At 46.1% G+C, this 15,610-nt stretch overlaps 1 protein-coding gene across 6 annotated transcripts in view; it reads right to left on the bottom strand.

Annotated features, from left to right (window-relative positions):
* Window positions 1–15,610, bottom strand: part of LOC126541323 (uncharacterized) — a 165,754-nt gene that overhangs the window by 12,578 nt on the left and 137,566 nt on the right. For 3 of the 6 annotated variants that reach the window (XM_050188065.3, XM_050188063.3, XM_050188059.3), the window contains exon 2: window positions 12,854–12,880. The exons of 2 other annotated variants lie outside the window; for them this stretch is intronic. In XM_050188065.3, coding sequence (XP_050044022.2) covers window positions 12,854–12,880 — 27 coding nt within the window. Of the gene's footprint in view, window positions 1–12,853; window positions 12,881–14,378; window positions 14,650–15,610 lie in introns of those variants that run through there. One more of the 6 variants, XM_050188060.3, reaches the window with a different exon arrangement.

The following is a 15,610-nucleotide window of genomic DNA, read 5'->3' on the forward strand; positions in this document are numbered from 1 at the left end:
AGATGGCGGTAGTTATCGGCATCTCTTGTAATGTGAAGGACAGTTTTCTCATAGATTCCGCACCCGCGCGATTAACTCGAGATGCGTTCAGTTGTCACCATCTATTCAACCGTCGCGCGCATAGCTGTTGCTTTTGTTAGTTCAACCTTCTTTGTTTAGGCTGATCCTGGGACCAGGAGAGGGATGCGGCTGTTACTCAGCTGGTCTGTACTCTCATGGAACGAGTTGAGGCGGGAGAAAACGCCAATTGCGTTTAACTTATCCCTTTGCTTCATTATTTCCTTGAGTTACGGCTCGCCGCGACGCTGGCAGATGCCCGGAACCATATACACGTGATATGGGTTAGATAAGGTGGGAAATAAAATAATGTGAAAGAGCGTCCATCATGAAACCCTGCAATAACCCTTAAGCCCATAAGCAAGATGAGTGTCGCCCGTTACCTCGTCTGTTTTTCCCTAATTGTATAGCACTTTTCGTGCAAAATTGGCAACTGGAAACAAAAATCGCAAGGAATTGAGAAATTAAGCGATCTACTAAGGGAGAGAGCCAAGGCAACAACCAAACTGCAAGCAAAAGCGAATAATAAAAAAGTTAACCGTTGTTTATGAGAATAGTTATGGATCCACATCTTTTTATTTAAAAAGGAAGTAGAGAAAACGCCGCCGGAAGTGGAGAACAATTACTTGTTTTGAATGACGCTTCTACAGTTATCGGTCGAACCGCCTCACGTAGCCACTTCTCTGCTGTGCTTATGTGGGTACTGCGCTCACCTTTCGCGGTGAGCGCAGTACGTCTAGAATCGCAGAGTCCTGCGCTCTACGCCGTTGTATGGGACTGGTGGCCGCACAGCGTTACGCAACTCGCGGAACTGTCAAAACTGATCAACAAGGCGAAAATAACTGATATTCGAAACTATAACATGAGAAAGACTGAAGAAGCCGTAAAAAATTAACGCAGCCTGAAATCAGTAAGAAAAGAAACCTGGCATAGGACAAACCATGATGTATGCACTAAAAGATAAGAAGGATAATATCATCAGCAATCTCGAAGGTATAGTAAAAGCAGCGGAAAAATTCTAAGCTGACCTGTATACAGTACCCAGAGGAGTCACGATACCTCACTTAGAAACAGTAATGAACAGGATACAGAAACTCTCCTATAACTAGCGATGAGGTCAGAAGGGCCCTGCAAGACATGAAACGATGAAGAGCGGGAGGAGAAGGTGGAATAACAGTCGATTTAATCAAAGATGGAGGAGACATAATGCTTGGAAAACTGGCTGCTCTTTATACGAAGTGTCTATCGACTGCAAGGGTCCCAGAAAACTGGAAGAATGCAGACATTATACTAATCCACAAAAAAGGAGACGTTAAAGAATTGACAAATTATGGGACTATTAGCTTACTCCCAGTATTATATAAAATATTTACCAAAATAATCTTCAAACACGGGACTTTAGTCAACCAAGGGAACAGGCTGGCTTCAGGAAGGGATACTCTACAATGGATCACATCCATGTCATCAATCAGGTTATCGCGAAATCTGCAGAGTACAATAAGCCTCTCTATGTGGCTTATATAGATTACGAAAAGGCATTTGATTCAGTAGAGATACCAGCAATCGTAGAGCCACTACGTAATCAAGGAGTACAGAACGCTTACGTAAAAAGCTTGGAAAATATTGCTACATGCGTGTGGTATTTGTTTGTTTGAACGAGGCGCGTAGGCGCCATCACTCCAGAAAAGAGGAAGAAGAACGAACTGGGCTCGCGCTGTGAATCTAACCGGTCAGAGCTGCAACCGTTGTTGTAAATATAATCTGTAAATAGTTTCTCGTCTTACTGACTCGTCCTTCACGTAAGAATATCTACAGAGGTTCTACTGCTACCTTAATTCTACACAAGAAAAGCAGGGAGATACCTATAGAGAAAGGGGTCAGACAGGGAGACACAATTTCTCCAAAGCTATTCACTACGTGCTTAGAAGAATTCAAGCTATTAAACTGGGAAGACTTAGGAGTAAAGATCGACGGCAAATATCTCAGCAACCTTCGGTTTGCCGATGACATTGTTCTATTCAACAACAATGCAGACGAGTTACAACAAATGATTGGAGACCTTAACAGAGAGAGTGTATGAGTGGGGTTGAATATTAATATGCAGAAGTTGAAGATAATGATAAATAGCCGGGCAAAGGAACAAGAGATCAGGATCGCCAGTCGGCCACTAGAGACTGTGAAGGAGTACGTTTACCTAGGTCAATTAATCACAGGGAACCCTGATCATGAGAAGGAAATTCACAGAAGAATAAAAATAGGTTGGATCGCATACGGCAGACATTGGCAGCTCCTGACATGAAGCTTACCATTATTATTGAAAAGTAAGGTGTGCAATCAGTGCATTTTGCCAGTGCTGACATATGGGGCAGAGACTTGAGCGCAAGTTAAGGGCCGCGCAAAGAGCGATCGAACGAAGATTGCTAGGCATAACGTTAAGAGAGAAAGAGAGCGGTTTGGATCAGAGAGCGAACGGGTATAGACGATATTCTAATTGACATCAAGAGGAAAAAATGTAGCTGGGCAGGTCATGTAATGCGCCGGTTAGATAACCGTTGGACCATTAGGGTTACAGAATGGGTACCAAGAGAAGGGAAACGCAATCGAGGACGACAAAACACCAGGCGGAGCGATGAAATTAGGAAATTCGCGGGCGCTAGTTGGAATCGGTTGGAGCAGGACAGGGGTAATTGAAGATCGCAGGGAGAGGCCTTCGTCCTGCAGTGGACATAAAACAGGCTGCTGCTGCTGCTGCTGCTGCTGCTGCTGCTGCTGCTGCTGCTGCTGATGATGATGATGATGATGGAGGTGGTGGGCCCCCCCCCCGAAAAGAAATCCTGGGTACGTGCCTGAAAGAAACCAAGACGTTTCGGCTGGGAGCCGAAATGTCTTGGTTTCTTTTAATGTCTTTGGCCGGTGTCCGCGTTACCCCCCCCCCCCCCCTCCCCACTAGTCAAGCTTGACCAGTGTACATGTTTGCACTGAGCGATAGTTACTGTCCCCGACGGCAGCTAGGCAGTGTCCCCTCGCAATTTCCCTAAAGCTTTACGGGACAGTTCGCACTGGAAATGAGATGTAGAATTTATTAGGTGTTTTATATATTGCAGTTCTTTGCTATAGATAGCATGTCGTTGTTCCAGCCCTATACAACTCGAGCACCATCTTGCTGTTTCGCTGCCCGTGAGGCCTGAATTTTCCTACTCGGAGTCCATTTGTTTGCGATTGTCCACTTGAACCGAGTTGTTTTAACTCGACGACCTCAAGTGTTTTCGCGCTCGCTTGTGCAAATGCTGTTGAGAACCACAGCTGCTCTGATCAACGTACCACTCCTTAGGCAGCGTTTGTGTTCTCCCTTTGTCGTCCCGTTACCTGGCGCTGTCTTGAAATTTCGCTATCGTGTACGGCCTTTTGGCCGCACACGTCTTTTCACAACAGAAACAGACATGCAGATTCCGAGCGTCTCACTATAGTTTACGTTTCTTCGAAAAATGTACGATCTGAGGACGGTTTATTTAAATTGTTTACTGCGTTTATCTCACGCGGATTGATCTAAGTGAACCGCGAGGTGTCCATGAATTCCGCGCAAAAAACTGATACGGACTGAAGACGATGACACGTAAAAATGGTTGTGCAAAAGGTTACGGAGCGCGAAACTGAAGACCAATGCGAACCCCCTCGCCATCTGGCAACCTGAAAACAAAGGCAGCGCATAGGTCGCACGTGAACCCACTAAGTGCGGACCCGACAGATTTCTGGCTGAATGTCACGCAAGACGGCCAAGTAGCTTTTTCCGCAGTGAAAGCGTTCGGACAACTTACGCCGAAATGCGCACGTTTATTTCAGTTCCTACCCACCACTCAAGTTGGTCGGAACAAACCAGAGGCAGCTTGCTATCCTGCAGTTTCGAACTATATTGGCGGACAGTACGTGTCGGCCAACACTATGAACATCTTTGCAAACTAACTTGCTTCTGAAGAAACCCGAACTGATCAAAAATGAAAAGAAACGAGTCAAGGTAGCTGACGATGTTTCTTGGATACGGATACCCCGCAATAAGAAAAAAAAGAAAATGCGGCCGCGTTATACACAGCGTATCTAGAGCATCCGCGCCACCAAAAGCTACCCGGCTCCCTTTCAAGGCTACATTAATTTCATAAAGCGTGGGCGCAGCAAGCGGTATGCATGGCTGGCTGACTGCGCCCGCGAAACAATTTTCCGAGTTTCGCCCGAAAAGCGCGCGTTGCCTCGAGGAGTGCACCGAAGGAGGAGGGAAGAATCAGCATCGCATAATGTGGTGCGGCCATGGGTGCGGCCGTTCGTTTCTCGCGAAGTCGGTGAACGCGGAGGGCGCCGGAAACAAGGTCGGAGCGCTTGGCAACGCGCGCGCGGGCAGCCGCTGGCCCAGCATCGCGGCGCGGACAATCGGATACGAGCCGCTCTGATTCGCCCTTTGACGTGCGGGCAAACGACGCCGGCATCGCTGGCTGCGATGCGGGCGCGAAGACGCCCCGATCCCCTGCATCGCTGCGCGAGAAGAGGCGGTTGCTTCGCCCTGGCCTTGTGCAGACGGGCTAGATGCTATCTGCGGCCGCCTTCAATGCACACGCAGAACTAATGCCTGTATTGCGAGCTGCAATAGCCGCGCCCCCACCCACCACCACGACGGCCAGGTCAAGACCCGCGCAGCGAAAGAAAAGAAATGGAATAGGAAACGTCGTGGCATCATTCCTTTATTTACGAAATGAGTTATCCTAGATATTCGTTCGAGCGAATTGTTGCAACAACGCCACCCCAACACAAGGAAAAAGAAAAGGGGGGGGGGGGGGGGGTCTTGTACAGGGCGAGTCATTCGAGTTACTTCAGTTTGACGAAGTGAGCGATACATGCGTTTTCGGGGGAGAAGCGCTTCGACCGTGTACTAGCGCAGCATACGGGGCATGACAAAGGCATGCGCGGTATATTCTCCTACCCTGTTCGCTGCGCATGGCATACGGTCAAAATAAAGTGCCAACTATAGTTCAAACCGCCAACTTGTTGAAACGCCTTCAACCCTGCTTGTATACTATTTCTCGTAGACTACTTCAATTCCGGTCCACGGACCCTGCTGTAAAGGACTAGAGCAGTTACACGCGAAGGGGCCAGGTGTTCCCGCAATTGTGAAATTACTAACGCGTCAGTATAAGTCCACGTACCCTAAGTTTGCTACGAGTTGGTTAACATGTACGCTAAGTACTACGGAGTAACCAGTGCATTTGAAGAGCTTTCATATTCATTACACACCGGAACGAATAGATAATATGCTTAGTAAAATTGCAAATTTAGAACAAAGCACCTATACCGGGTGCTTACGTTAATTTTTTTTAAAAATCGCCTGTGGCATAGAGCACAAATCTACCCATCGAATTGGATTACCCGAAGAGGAGGACATTTGTTACTGAAGATAAGATTTCATAATCGACCGAGACTATTTCGCTAATTAACTTTATAACTAATCACTTTAGTTTCAGTTTCAGTTTATTGATGCGTTTGAAATGTTTACAGAAAAAGTAACTCTAGGAGGTCCCATAGTCAAAGACTGGGGAGGGACCTCCAACAATAATTACATAGAAAAAGTATACTTAATGCGGTTAACCACAGCAGTAGCAATCCTAGGAACAGAAAGTATTAACAAAGTCGAGTCATAGTAATAACAATAAATTATAAACACGAAAAGCAGATCCAAGGAGTATTATTCAACATACAGAAGCGTAAAAAAAAAATATACAACACAATCACTTTCCCAAGAAATGGTGACGAATTTTCCTCTTAAATGAATGGAAGGAGATGATTTAATGGGGGTGGCAGTGAATTCCATATTGATGTTGCCAAAAAGTTCGCAGTAAGTTTGCCGTAGTTAGTCCTTGGTTTCGGTAGGAGGTAGTTATTATGGTGTGGAAATCGAGTGCCAGTGAAATGGGGGGTTTGGTCTTTTGATATCAACGAAATTGGTAATTCTCCTCGACAAAATTTATACGTCAGGACACTAAGACAACATTTATTTAAATCCACTACGGACAAAATATTATATGTGCGGAGTAATGGCAGAGCACTACATGAAAAATGGCTGTAACTGATTATTCTCAAAGCTTGGTTTTGTGTGTGTTGCAGGGGTGCCAAGTGAGTTGCGTAAGTATTACCCCAAGAAGAAATGCAGTAAGAGATGTGGCTGTGAATAAATGCGTAGTAGAGTGAAATTAATATACGTATAGGAAAATAGGGGCGGACTTTGATTAGTATTCTGATACCATATGCTGCTTTACGGGTTAATAAGGATATGTGAGTTGTAAATTTCAAATGATTGTCGAGTTCAACTCCAAGAAATGTTGCATGGTCAACAGCCTGAAGCGAAGTCGGACCAATGTTAATGCATGGCTTCTCCTGTATACTTTTTTGCGGGGATGAAAAAATTAAATTTCGATTTAGTAGCATTAATATTGAGCATATTATCTCGGCACCAATTAACGATTTTAGCCACGTCGGCATTAAGGTAAGATATTAGCGATTCCAAGGAAGTGTTAGAAGAAAAAATTGTGTCGTCAGCGTATAAAATACAACTGGAATGTGTAATGTATTCTGAAAATCATTGATGTACACGAGGAATAAAATTGGTCCTAGTATTGAGCCTTGTGGAACCCCTATGTTAGTTTGGCACGCGAATGTGTATCAGAAATAGAGACGATATGTTTTCGATCATGTATATAACTGCGAATAAGGGAAAGTGCTGGACCACACACGCCAACAGCGTTTAGTTTAGCAAAAAGTATGTCATGATTTAATGAATCGAATGCTTTAGAAAAATCGATAAACAAGGTACCAGCCAATTTACCTGTGTCAATGGCTGTTTTAAGATGATCAGTTAAAGTAATGAGCGCTAATTCAGTTGAATAACCAGATCGAAAGCCAAATTGATTAGAGGACAAAATACTGAACTTTGTGAAATAGCTAGTTAAACGAACTACGAATAACTTTTCAATTATCTTGTTGAAAAATGATAAAATAGATATAGGGCGGTAGTTTAATAACGAGTTCTTGCTACCCTTTTTGAAAATAGGAATGACTTTCGCGATTTTTAAGCAGCTAGGAAAGACGCCAGTTTCGAAGATTAGATTTATTATGTGTGAGAGTGTGTCACTGATAAGATGAGCTATAAGCTTTATATGAGATGAGTTGAAGTTATCTAAACCAGCTCCAGTGTTCTTTAAGCTCAGAATGGTCATGCGCACTTCTGGGGAAACTGGACCGAGAAAAAAACTGTGTGGCAAACGATGATAAGCCTTGTCGATGTGAACTGACAGACGTGGCTGGTCAGGGCGAAAAGAATCGACAAAGGCGTTAGCAATGGCTGAAGGATTATTAAGGGTTTGTTCCCCAACTTGAATAGCAGTTATGGCGGGATTTGGCGATGTTCTATGTAAAAATTCATTGATAATTTTCCACTGTTTTTTAGTATCGTTGCCAGCACGGTCAATTTCATTTTCATAATACTCTTTCTTAGCGTTTTTAAGAAGCCTGCTCAAAATATTCGAGTAGCACTTGTAACGAGTGAGCAGGGTCGAATTAAATGGCTTCTTTTTTGTTTTTTTATAAAGATTATCTTTTCTGCGCACGCATTTGAGAAGATTATCAGTCATCCACGGACAACGAGGAAAAGCGAACCTTTTCTTACTCGTGGTTATTGTGCTTGATTCGGAAATAGCGTTAGAAATTATATTTCAAAACAATTCGAAGGCGATTTCTGGATTATTTTGCGACGTAACGGGATACCAATTAACTGCGGCGTTTTTTCTAACAAATGAAGTTTTGTCGAGATTTTTTTCTTTTAACATGCATATCTGGAATATTCATATTGGGATTTATACGCACGAATATTGGATAATGATCAGTTAGTGAAACTTCAATGACACCAGATCCAGGAGTAACCATGAGGTTACTCCTGGACACATATTGCAGCATACGAATGGAAGCTAGTGATTTCACAGGCACATCCACTTCAAACAACTTTTTAATGTAGCACCAATTTTAAATGCGTAGGCACTTCTATATGCCTACCCAACGAGAAATTCGTCCGTCACGTAAGACAATGAATGGCTCATAGCCCGTAACGAAGCAAAAATTGCACTGGCTCGTACCCACGTAAGGCAGGGGCTACAAGCGCTCAGCAAAGTGAAGCGAACAGTGCATACATTCATTGAAATCACCTATACAACACACAGAACAGCATGCGTTTGAAGAACAAGCTCAAAACAAGCACCCAGTCCACCAACAAAGCATTGCGTATACCCCCCTCAGCAAATGTGGTTTTGCGACAGCTTGGCTAAATTAACGCTAATTCACCTTATACCAAAGGTCGAGGGTTCGAGTGCCTTAATGAACTATATCTTAATTAAACCTGCCTTAACATGATAAGCGAACGACCGACGAAGGTTGATAAGGGTTTATGCTGGTCGGATCAAGTTCCATAATATTGATAATGACACCGGGCTGCGTGGAAATAGGCAAGTGGCACAATGGTTAAGCATGCTTAGACAACTCCTGGAGGAGTTTCTGCGTGAATTTTTTTTTAGATAAGCGCTGTCAAACTTGCGGTAATATTTCACTGTTCTTCCACTTTAATAAAACGCCTTTTTATGCACTGACGGTAAAAAATTACCGGAACACCAGTGCATTTCGTTGCAAACTTTTGAAACGCATATCTCGAAATAGTGCCATCCTCAGAATTCGTTCGATGTGGGTCTGACTTTCGAAGGCACCGGCTACAATACGTAAATTACAATATGTGTCGTAAAGTAACTTAAAAGTTAGTTAACGAAACTTTGTTGACTAGTGAAACATTCATTTTGATTTCCCGGCCGAATGAAATCCGCCGCTGAGTAATCCATCTCATGAAGTAGAATTGTGCTACAAGCCACGAGTAATTTTAGAAAATTCTGTCAACGATAGAAAAAGAAACACCATATAATACAGCACGCACAACTGAGTATTGGCGCCAGTGCTGTCGACCTCCGAAGGCAGTTTCCACCTAACTTGGATAAAAAGCTACCCTGGATTTCCCTAGATCTGTGAAAATGTGGCTGTTCGCCAATATGATTTCGGTAATGATACATTTTTAATTAAGGGAAAATGAGACATCCACCCAATCGTAGCAATTGCTGCAAAGGTGGATCTCTTCGCCTTGCGGGTTTCCGCAGAACTATTACGTCAAATGATACATTTTTGTTTGTGTTATGCAAACAGGCTGCAAATTTTATATTTATATTTCTAAGCTCCGTTCAAAACCCATATTCAACGAAAGATGTCAGCACGTATATACCTTGTTTTTGACCATATATAGTTGTTTTGCACAAAGAACGAAGTACAAAGATTACTCGGAATTTTATCTGAAATGTAAAGAAAGTAGGTGCGGCAACTCCCTTACAGGGTGCAGTTGTTAAAATAGTGGGCTACTTCAAGACACCAACTTAAAAGATGTTAATAATATTTGTTGTATGACGCGTACTGACGTAGCATCACCACACTTAAATTACGGGCTTATGCGTCATTTACAGCGAAGCACGCAGATATGCGTGCCAATTTCTGTTCTTTCCTCCAAAGCAAAACACTCCCAAACACAGGATCACGGGGCTCTCTGCAAGGTTGCTCCACCTGCTCCAAGCTTTGGTACACGTGTTGCATAGCCGGCTGTTCAGCACCACGACCGCGTTGTCGCGCCTGGTGCTACCGGTGCACGTGTCCGCTTACGCCCAGAATTGCCTGTGCTGTTTTGTTTGCTGTTTCAGCGTACATTTGTTTCGCTGGTAACAGATAAGTATTTCATTCAGAGAACACAGGAAATGCGATACTTCATTAAAGGGCCCATGTGCATCCGCACCCGGTCATTTACTTGGCGAGGAGCATCCACTGCACTGCTGTACGATCAGAAGTCGCAGTTCTTGCGAGCTAATGCGAAGGTAGTTTGCGGGGACTGAAATCAGAAGACGCCGTCGTGTCAGCAAGATACACCGCGTGACTCTTAGCGTGAAATCCCCGTCGATTAAAACACATTTCCCTAATTACCTAAAGAAAGCACAAATTCCCTAGAGTTAGCAGCATTCATTGGCGCACGCCTCGTTTTAGAGCTGGCTATACGGGCACTAAATGATCACGGATTCGTTGCCTAGATTACGTAACTCTTACCTTGGTTCTGGCATTCACGTGCGTACCACCATCGGAGCTCATCTTACTTGCTCAATCCCTCATTTAGTATCATACTCAGTGTTTCCCGCTTTGTTTATGAATCTAGTGTGTCTGCAGTCACTTTCTTTCACAGCTCATCTATATTGGATTACAGACTTACATCTGTTATCTTATTCCCCTTACCCCTTTTCCCCAGCACAGGGCAGCCAAGCCAGCCGGTCTGAGGACTGGCTAACCTCCCTGTCTTTCCGTTTATTTCTCCTCGTCATGCGCGTAACCTACCGTGTTTCCTGTGTTACAGCGGGGCGAAGGCCTTTCGAGCTGCGTCACAGAAGCTTTTGCCTCGGCCTCTTCCATTTGTTGTAAATGGACCCAGATGAATACAAAAATCTAGAATGGTAATACGCAGGGGCGGATACAGGGTAGCATAGAGGGTGGATCTGCCATTGCCCAAAAGTAACTGTTGAAATCGTTTAGCTGCTCTTCGCCGATAGTGCGAAACTCGACATACCGGCGCATTTGTTTTTCCACTAAGCCCATTCAATGCTATAACTGTTCGTGTCGAGCACTAGAGAAACACTTCCGCGCTGGGGACGTTTATTATTAAATTTTTTTCCAAACACAGTATGCTTACCACAATCACTAAGCGCGACTGGGCCACGCGATCGCATGCAAGTGCACTAGATGTTTTTGAGCGTGAGTACGGGAGCCTATGGCATTCGGTACTGTCAGCGCTGTCTAACGGTGGCGCCGAAGTGTTCTGCGCATGCTCAGTAGGTGCAGCGTAAAGGAATTATTACTTCGCGCGCATGACGTGATGCCGTCGTACTCGTCTGCTACGCCATGTTTTACGGCTGAGAAACAAGCATTAGCCTCTGAAAAACTTATATCGGGGTTCATGAAAGGAGCCGTGGTGGAACGTCAATTTGTACTGCCACAGCAGACTAGCGGTGACGTTGGTTTGCGAAGAATTGGGAAACCTGAGAGCAGGCAAACTTCCGTGCCAACTGTCTACAATTTACTACCGTGTAGAATCGCACGAAGAAATGGTTCCGGCCGAAGAACGTTTCACCATGTGGTCCGTTGCAAACAGCGGTTAATCCCAGTCAGCAGCTATCAAGTTTGTAATTGTGTCTAAACTGTTTACAAACTTGAACTAAATGATGAAAAAAATGGTCCGTAGCTTCCTTCGGGCACCCTGTTTCTCTCGCTGCATAGAATTCCCGTACTAATAAATTTGCTATTAACTAATAACTAATCAATTGCGAGATCAAACGCACCGTTTCATCTCGCAGCTGCGTAGTGTGGCCTATGAGTTAGCTGCGACCCGCACTGAAGGAAAGAAGACCGCCGATAGCTTTGCCTAGAGCGAACTACATGAGAGTGCCCCGATGACGTAATGCGCCGCAAAGGAAGGCTACTCTCGTCACGCACGCGCACAACGGTTCTGCACTGCCGCTATATGCTGCACTCGTAGTGTACTAAAAGCCACGCGCTCCCGCGTTCACGCTCAAAACGATCTCGTACACAACGCACGCTCGATCGAAAAGTTTGAACAGGCGAGGGGAAGCTCACGCGTTTCGTATCACCGGCTGTTCGGCAATGATGTTACAGACTGTGTGAGACAATTATCCTCTACTATTTCTTTTTAATTAGGGAGCTTTGCCAATAGACATACGTATAAAAAATTTTTAAAAGGTGAAATTAAACAAACCAACGCAGCTAGCCTGCGATGCAGTTACTGCAGCAGTTGAGTTTGAGCAACTGACCGTTATCCAGCGGTCACAGTGTCGTAGCGCCTTGTGCCTAACGTCGCGAGTATATACGCTACATATATAGGGCATAGCTGCAGCAGGTGACGAGTGTCTGCCGCAGGTGCAGGAGTCGGGCACATGTCACGTTACTTACACGGTCAAAGCAGTAAGTAATCACCGTTGCCGCACTCACGTGAACCGTATATAGCACCGAGCGCGGCGACGCGGTCAGTGCACTAACTCTTTCGGATAACAGTATCAGTTGGTTCCCCAAGCCACCTAGGAAGCGTGCGACCGCAGCTTCCTACGTGACTGCGCTCGCGTATTGCGCTCGCATACGCTCGATCACGATAATCACAAGGATGTCGCGGGCACTTCTACCTGCTATAAAAAAACAAAACAAAAATTAACACTCGAAAAGTGTGATCAGGTAACGTCCACAGAAAAGCGACGGGGTGCAAAGAAGGCGGAAAATAAAGACAACACAGTATAGACATGCCGGGAACGAATCGAGAGACGATGCGCGTGGGGAGAGAAAAATGGGCGACAGTGTAAAGGATATATATATATGGCACGAAATAAAGAGAATGTCCAGGCCTTAAGGAACGGAAGGCATTGGGAGTCGGGGCAACGAACGGCCGCGCCGGCCACCTGAACGGAAAGTCGGCGGCAAACAGAACAATACAGCGAGGCGCAAAAGGCAAAGTGAACGAGGGAATTTGCTGGAACGCCAGAAAGAAAAGAAAGACGATAAATGCAGGGAAGTGGGTGCATTGTGCACACGAGCAGTGACAAAATGTGCCATCGCGAGAAGGGCGTTTCAGAATACTCACCTCGGGCGATGCTCGTGCCGACTATGCCTGGAACGACACAAACGGCGAGTTTCGCAGTCAGCACTGGTTCACAAAAGGTGCAGACGCGCTCGACACTATCGACGGCAGCGATGAGATAGGAGCCTTGCACACGATACCGCAATCAGTTGGCGTGAACGCCCTATATATACGCGTACTACACAGGGTGCAAGCAGCGACGCCATCTCGGAGTATCGGAAGTATCGGCTGTAATCGCGCTCCGAAAGCACTTGTCGCTGAGTGGCACATAAATTTCGCTATACAACGCGTAGTTCCGGTCACGGTCATAAAAATCGCGTATTTGCTGTTGGTGTGTACAGATAGCAGCATACGCCGCGAAGTCGATCATGCTTTCGCCTTGCATGAGATATTGAATTTAATGCGCAACATATGCGGCCAGACAGTTTACCACGTGCGCGCTGCCATTCTCCGTTTAGACAGTTAATTAAGCAGTATTCGAAAGCGCGAAGACGAGCTTGCATGTTTATCGTACTTTGACATTGACAGCGATACAGAGTGGAGAAAGAAGCTGCATGGATAAACTATGCGGTCCACTCGGTTTTACATTAACAGCTAAAATATTCGACGCTCAGCATGCTCGGACTCGATCAAGCTTTAAAATAAAAAGGCGTGACACGTCCAAGGCAACTTTTCTTGCCTTGTATACGCTCCTCTTTAAAGTTCTTGCGCCTGCTCGGCAGACACTCGTTTCATGCCTGCTCCGGAACAATTTTGTCCACCAGGAAGATAACCGGTTAGCAGCGCCCAATTTTAAAGCTTCTAGTCATTGTAACCTCCAACCGTACCAAAAATACGGAAGCCTACCAAGCCCTAGTGTGTATAAGTTTCAACTGCAATGTCCAAGCGACCAGTATTCAAGGCTCGGAGAGTGCGACAAAGCAAGGGTTTTCGTGGCAGCCAGTTGGCGCATATCTTCCTGCTGCGTAGAAGCAGCAACTACATGGAGCGTATTTCGGGCGTATTTAAGGCGCGGCGCCGCCGCGTCATTTCACACCGCGAGATGCCCTTGCCGTAAATCAGGGATGAGTGAACAACCACGTGGAGACGGAACGCGGCAGCGACCAAAAACGAATTTCGTTCACAAATGCAGAGCGGACAACGTTCGGCACGAAAGACGCGGCAACGCAGCCTCACACACGTTTGATGTGGTCTAGACGCGGTCTTAACACAGTCTATACGGTAAAGTAAACGAGCAAAACACATGGCTAAGAACGAACGTGTATACCCCTACTAAGAGTGAACGGGAAAGCGATTTTCCTTCCGCCTGAGTCTGACAAAAAATTTGATAACTTCGCATACACTCCAGTATTTTGGCTCTCGATCGAAAAATAAATAAAATTAGCCGTTGACCAGCCTCGTGTCATGCTCATTTCATATACGCTGTCTCGACCGCGCGCTGACCTGTAACGTCAGCAATCAGATCGCGCCACGAAACAAGCGACAACGCGCGAATCGACTCGAGAACGACCGCACGGAAGACACTCACCCGGGCCTGTAGTACACTCGCTCCGGCGTTTCATAAATACGGTCCAGCACGTGCACCAGCTTGGTGTGCGCCTCCGCGTTTCTCGGCCGCATGTTGACGAAAGGATCGAAGACGCGCTGTGAAAATACTGCTACAGCGAGGGTTCGCTGGAGAGCGGACGGGAATTCGCGAGGGCAGATTAGGAAGACGTTTGGCGGCGGCGACGGCCACTGGCCGCGGACGGCGCGCGACTTCCTTCCACGCCACGCGTCGAGCGGGACTGTGCCGCCTCGATAGGTGCACGCGCTGACGCTCCTTCGATAGCACAGTCATCGTCGCCTGGTTGTTGTCTCGGGTGCAGGGGGGCGCGACAGCGGACGCGCTCTCTGATAGACGCATCCGTATTCGGTGACCAACAGCGCCTGCCTGGCTGCCGCGTGACGTCAGTCGGGAAACGGAGTGCATACGTAGAACGCGCGCACCGCCGTTACACTCCAGACGTGCAGTAGTCGATGGGCGTCACTCGTGCGCGTCTAGAATGTTCCTATGTACGCCGCGGTACGCCGTGAGTGGTCGATACAAGTCGGTCATTTTTAGCGGTCTCGGCCGCGTGTTGTCCGATGTCGCGAATCGCTCAATGAAAAGCAACCGCCGCCTCCCTGTCCCATAAGAAGATACTGAAGATACCTCGTGTTCTTGGACGTCGCGCCCCGTACAGAGAGGAAAGATAGAATATCGTTATTACGACCTTTAAATGTCATCGTCTCGCTTCGTTATCACAGAAGTCTTTCCAACTAGTTCCCAGTAGTATTATTTTGTATCCAATCGGATACACGCTGCGAGCCCGGTACTTCCCAGTAAATAACGGCATGCGCGTTATCAGCATGACATAGCATTCCCGACCGGAAAGTAGCGGGCGCGGAGTTTTCATGAAAGGAAACGCAAGCAAGGCAGATGACGATTATCGTTGTGTGGCAGATATGCAGCCCAAAAGGTGTACTTTTGTCTAAGAGTGCTCAATAAAGCGATTTTTTTTTTTTTTTTGCGAAAGAAACACGGTACGATGTTGAATCGATCGAAGCTATAAACTGGTCACAGACATTGTGGCCAAGAGCGACATCGACGTCGTAGAAGTCAAAGTTTACGGAACTGTTGTCTGCATGGAGGCAAGAAACTTTTTTTCGTTCCTCCATGGTTGCCTAAACTTTCATTTCCGCCCAATGGGCGGCGCCATTATGAAAGCGATGCGGTCG

The sequence above is a fragment of the Dermacentor andersoni genome, chromosome 2 (assembly GCF_023375885.2).
Source record: "Dermacentor andersoni chromosome 2, qqDerAnde1_hic_scaffold, whole genome shotgun sequence".
Lineage (NCBI taxonomy): Eukaryota > Metazoa > Arthropoda > Arachnida > Ixodida > Ixodidae > Dermacentor > Dermacentor andersoni.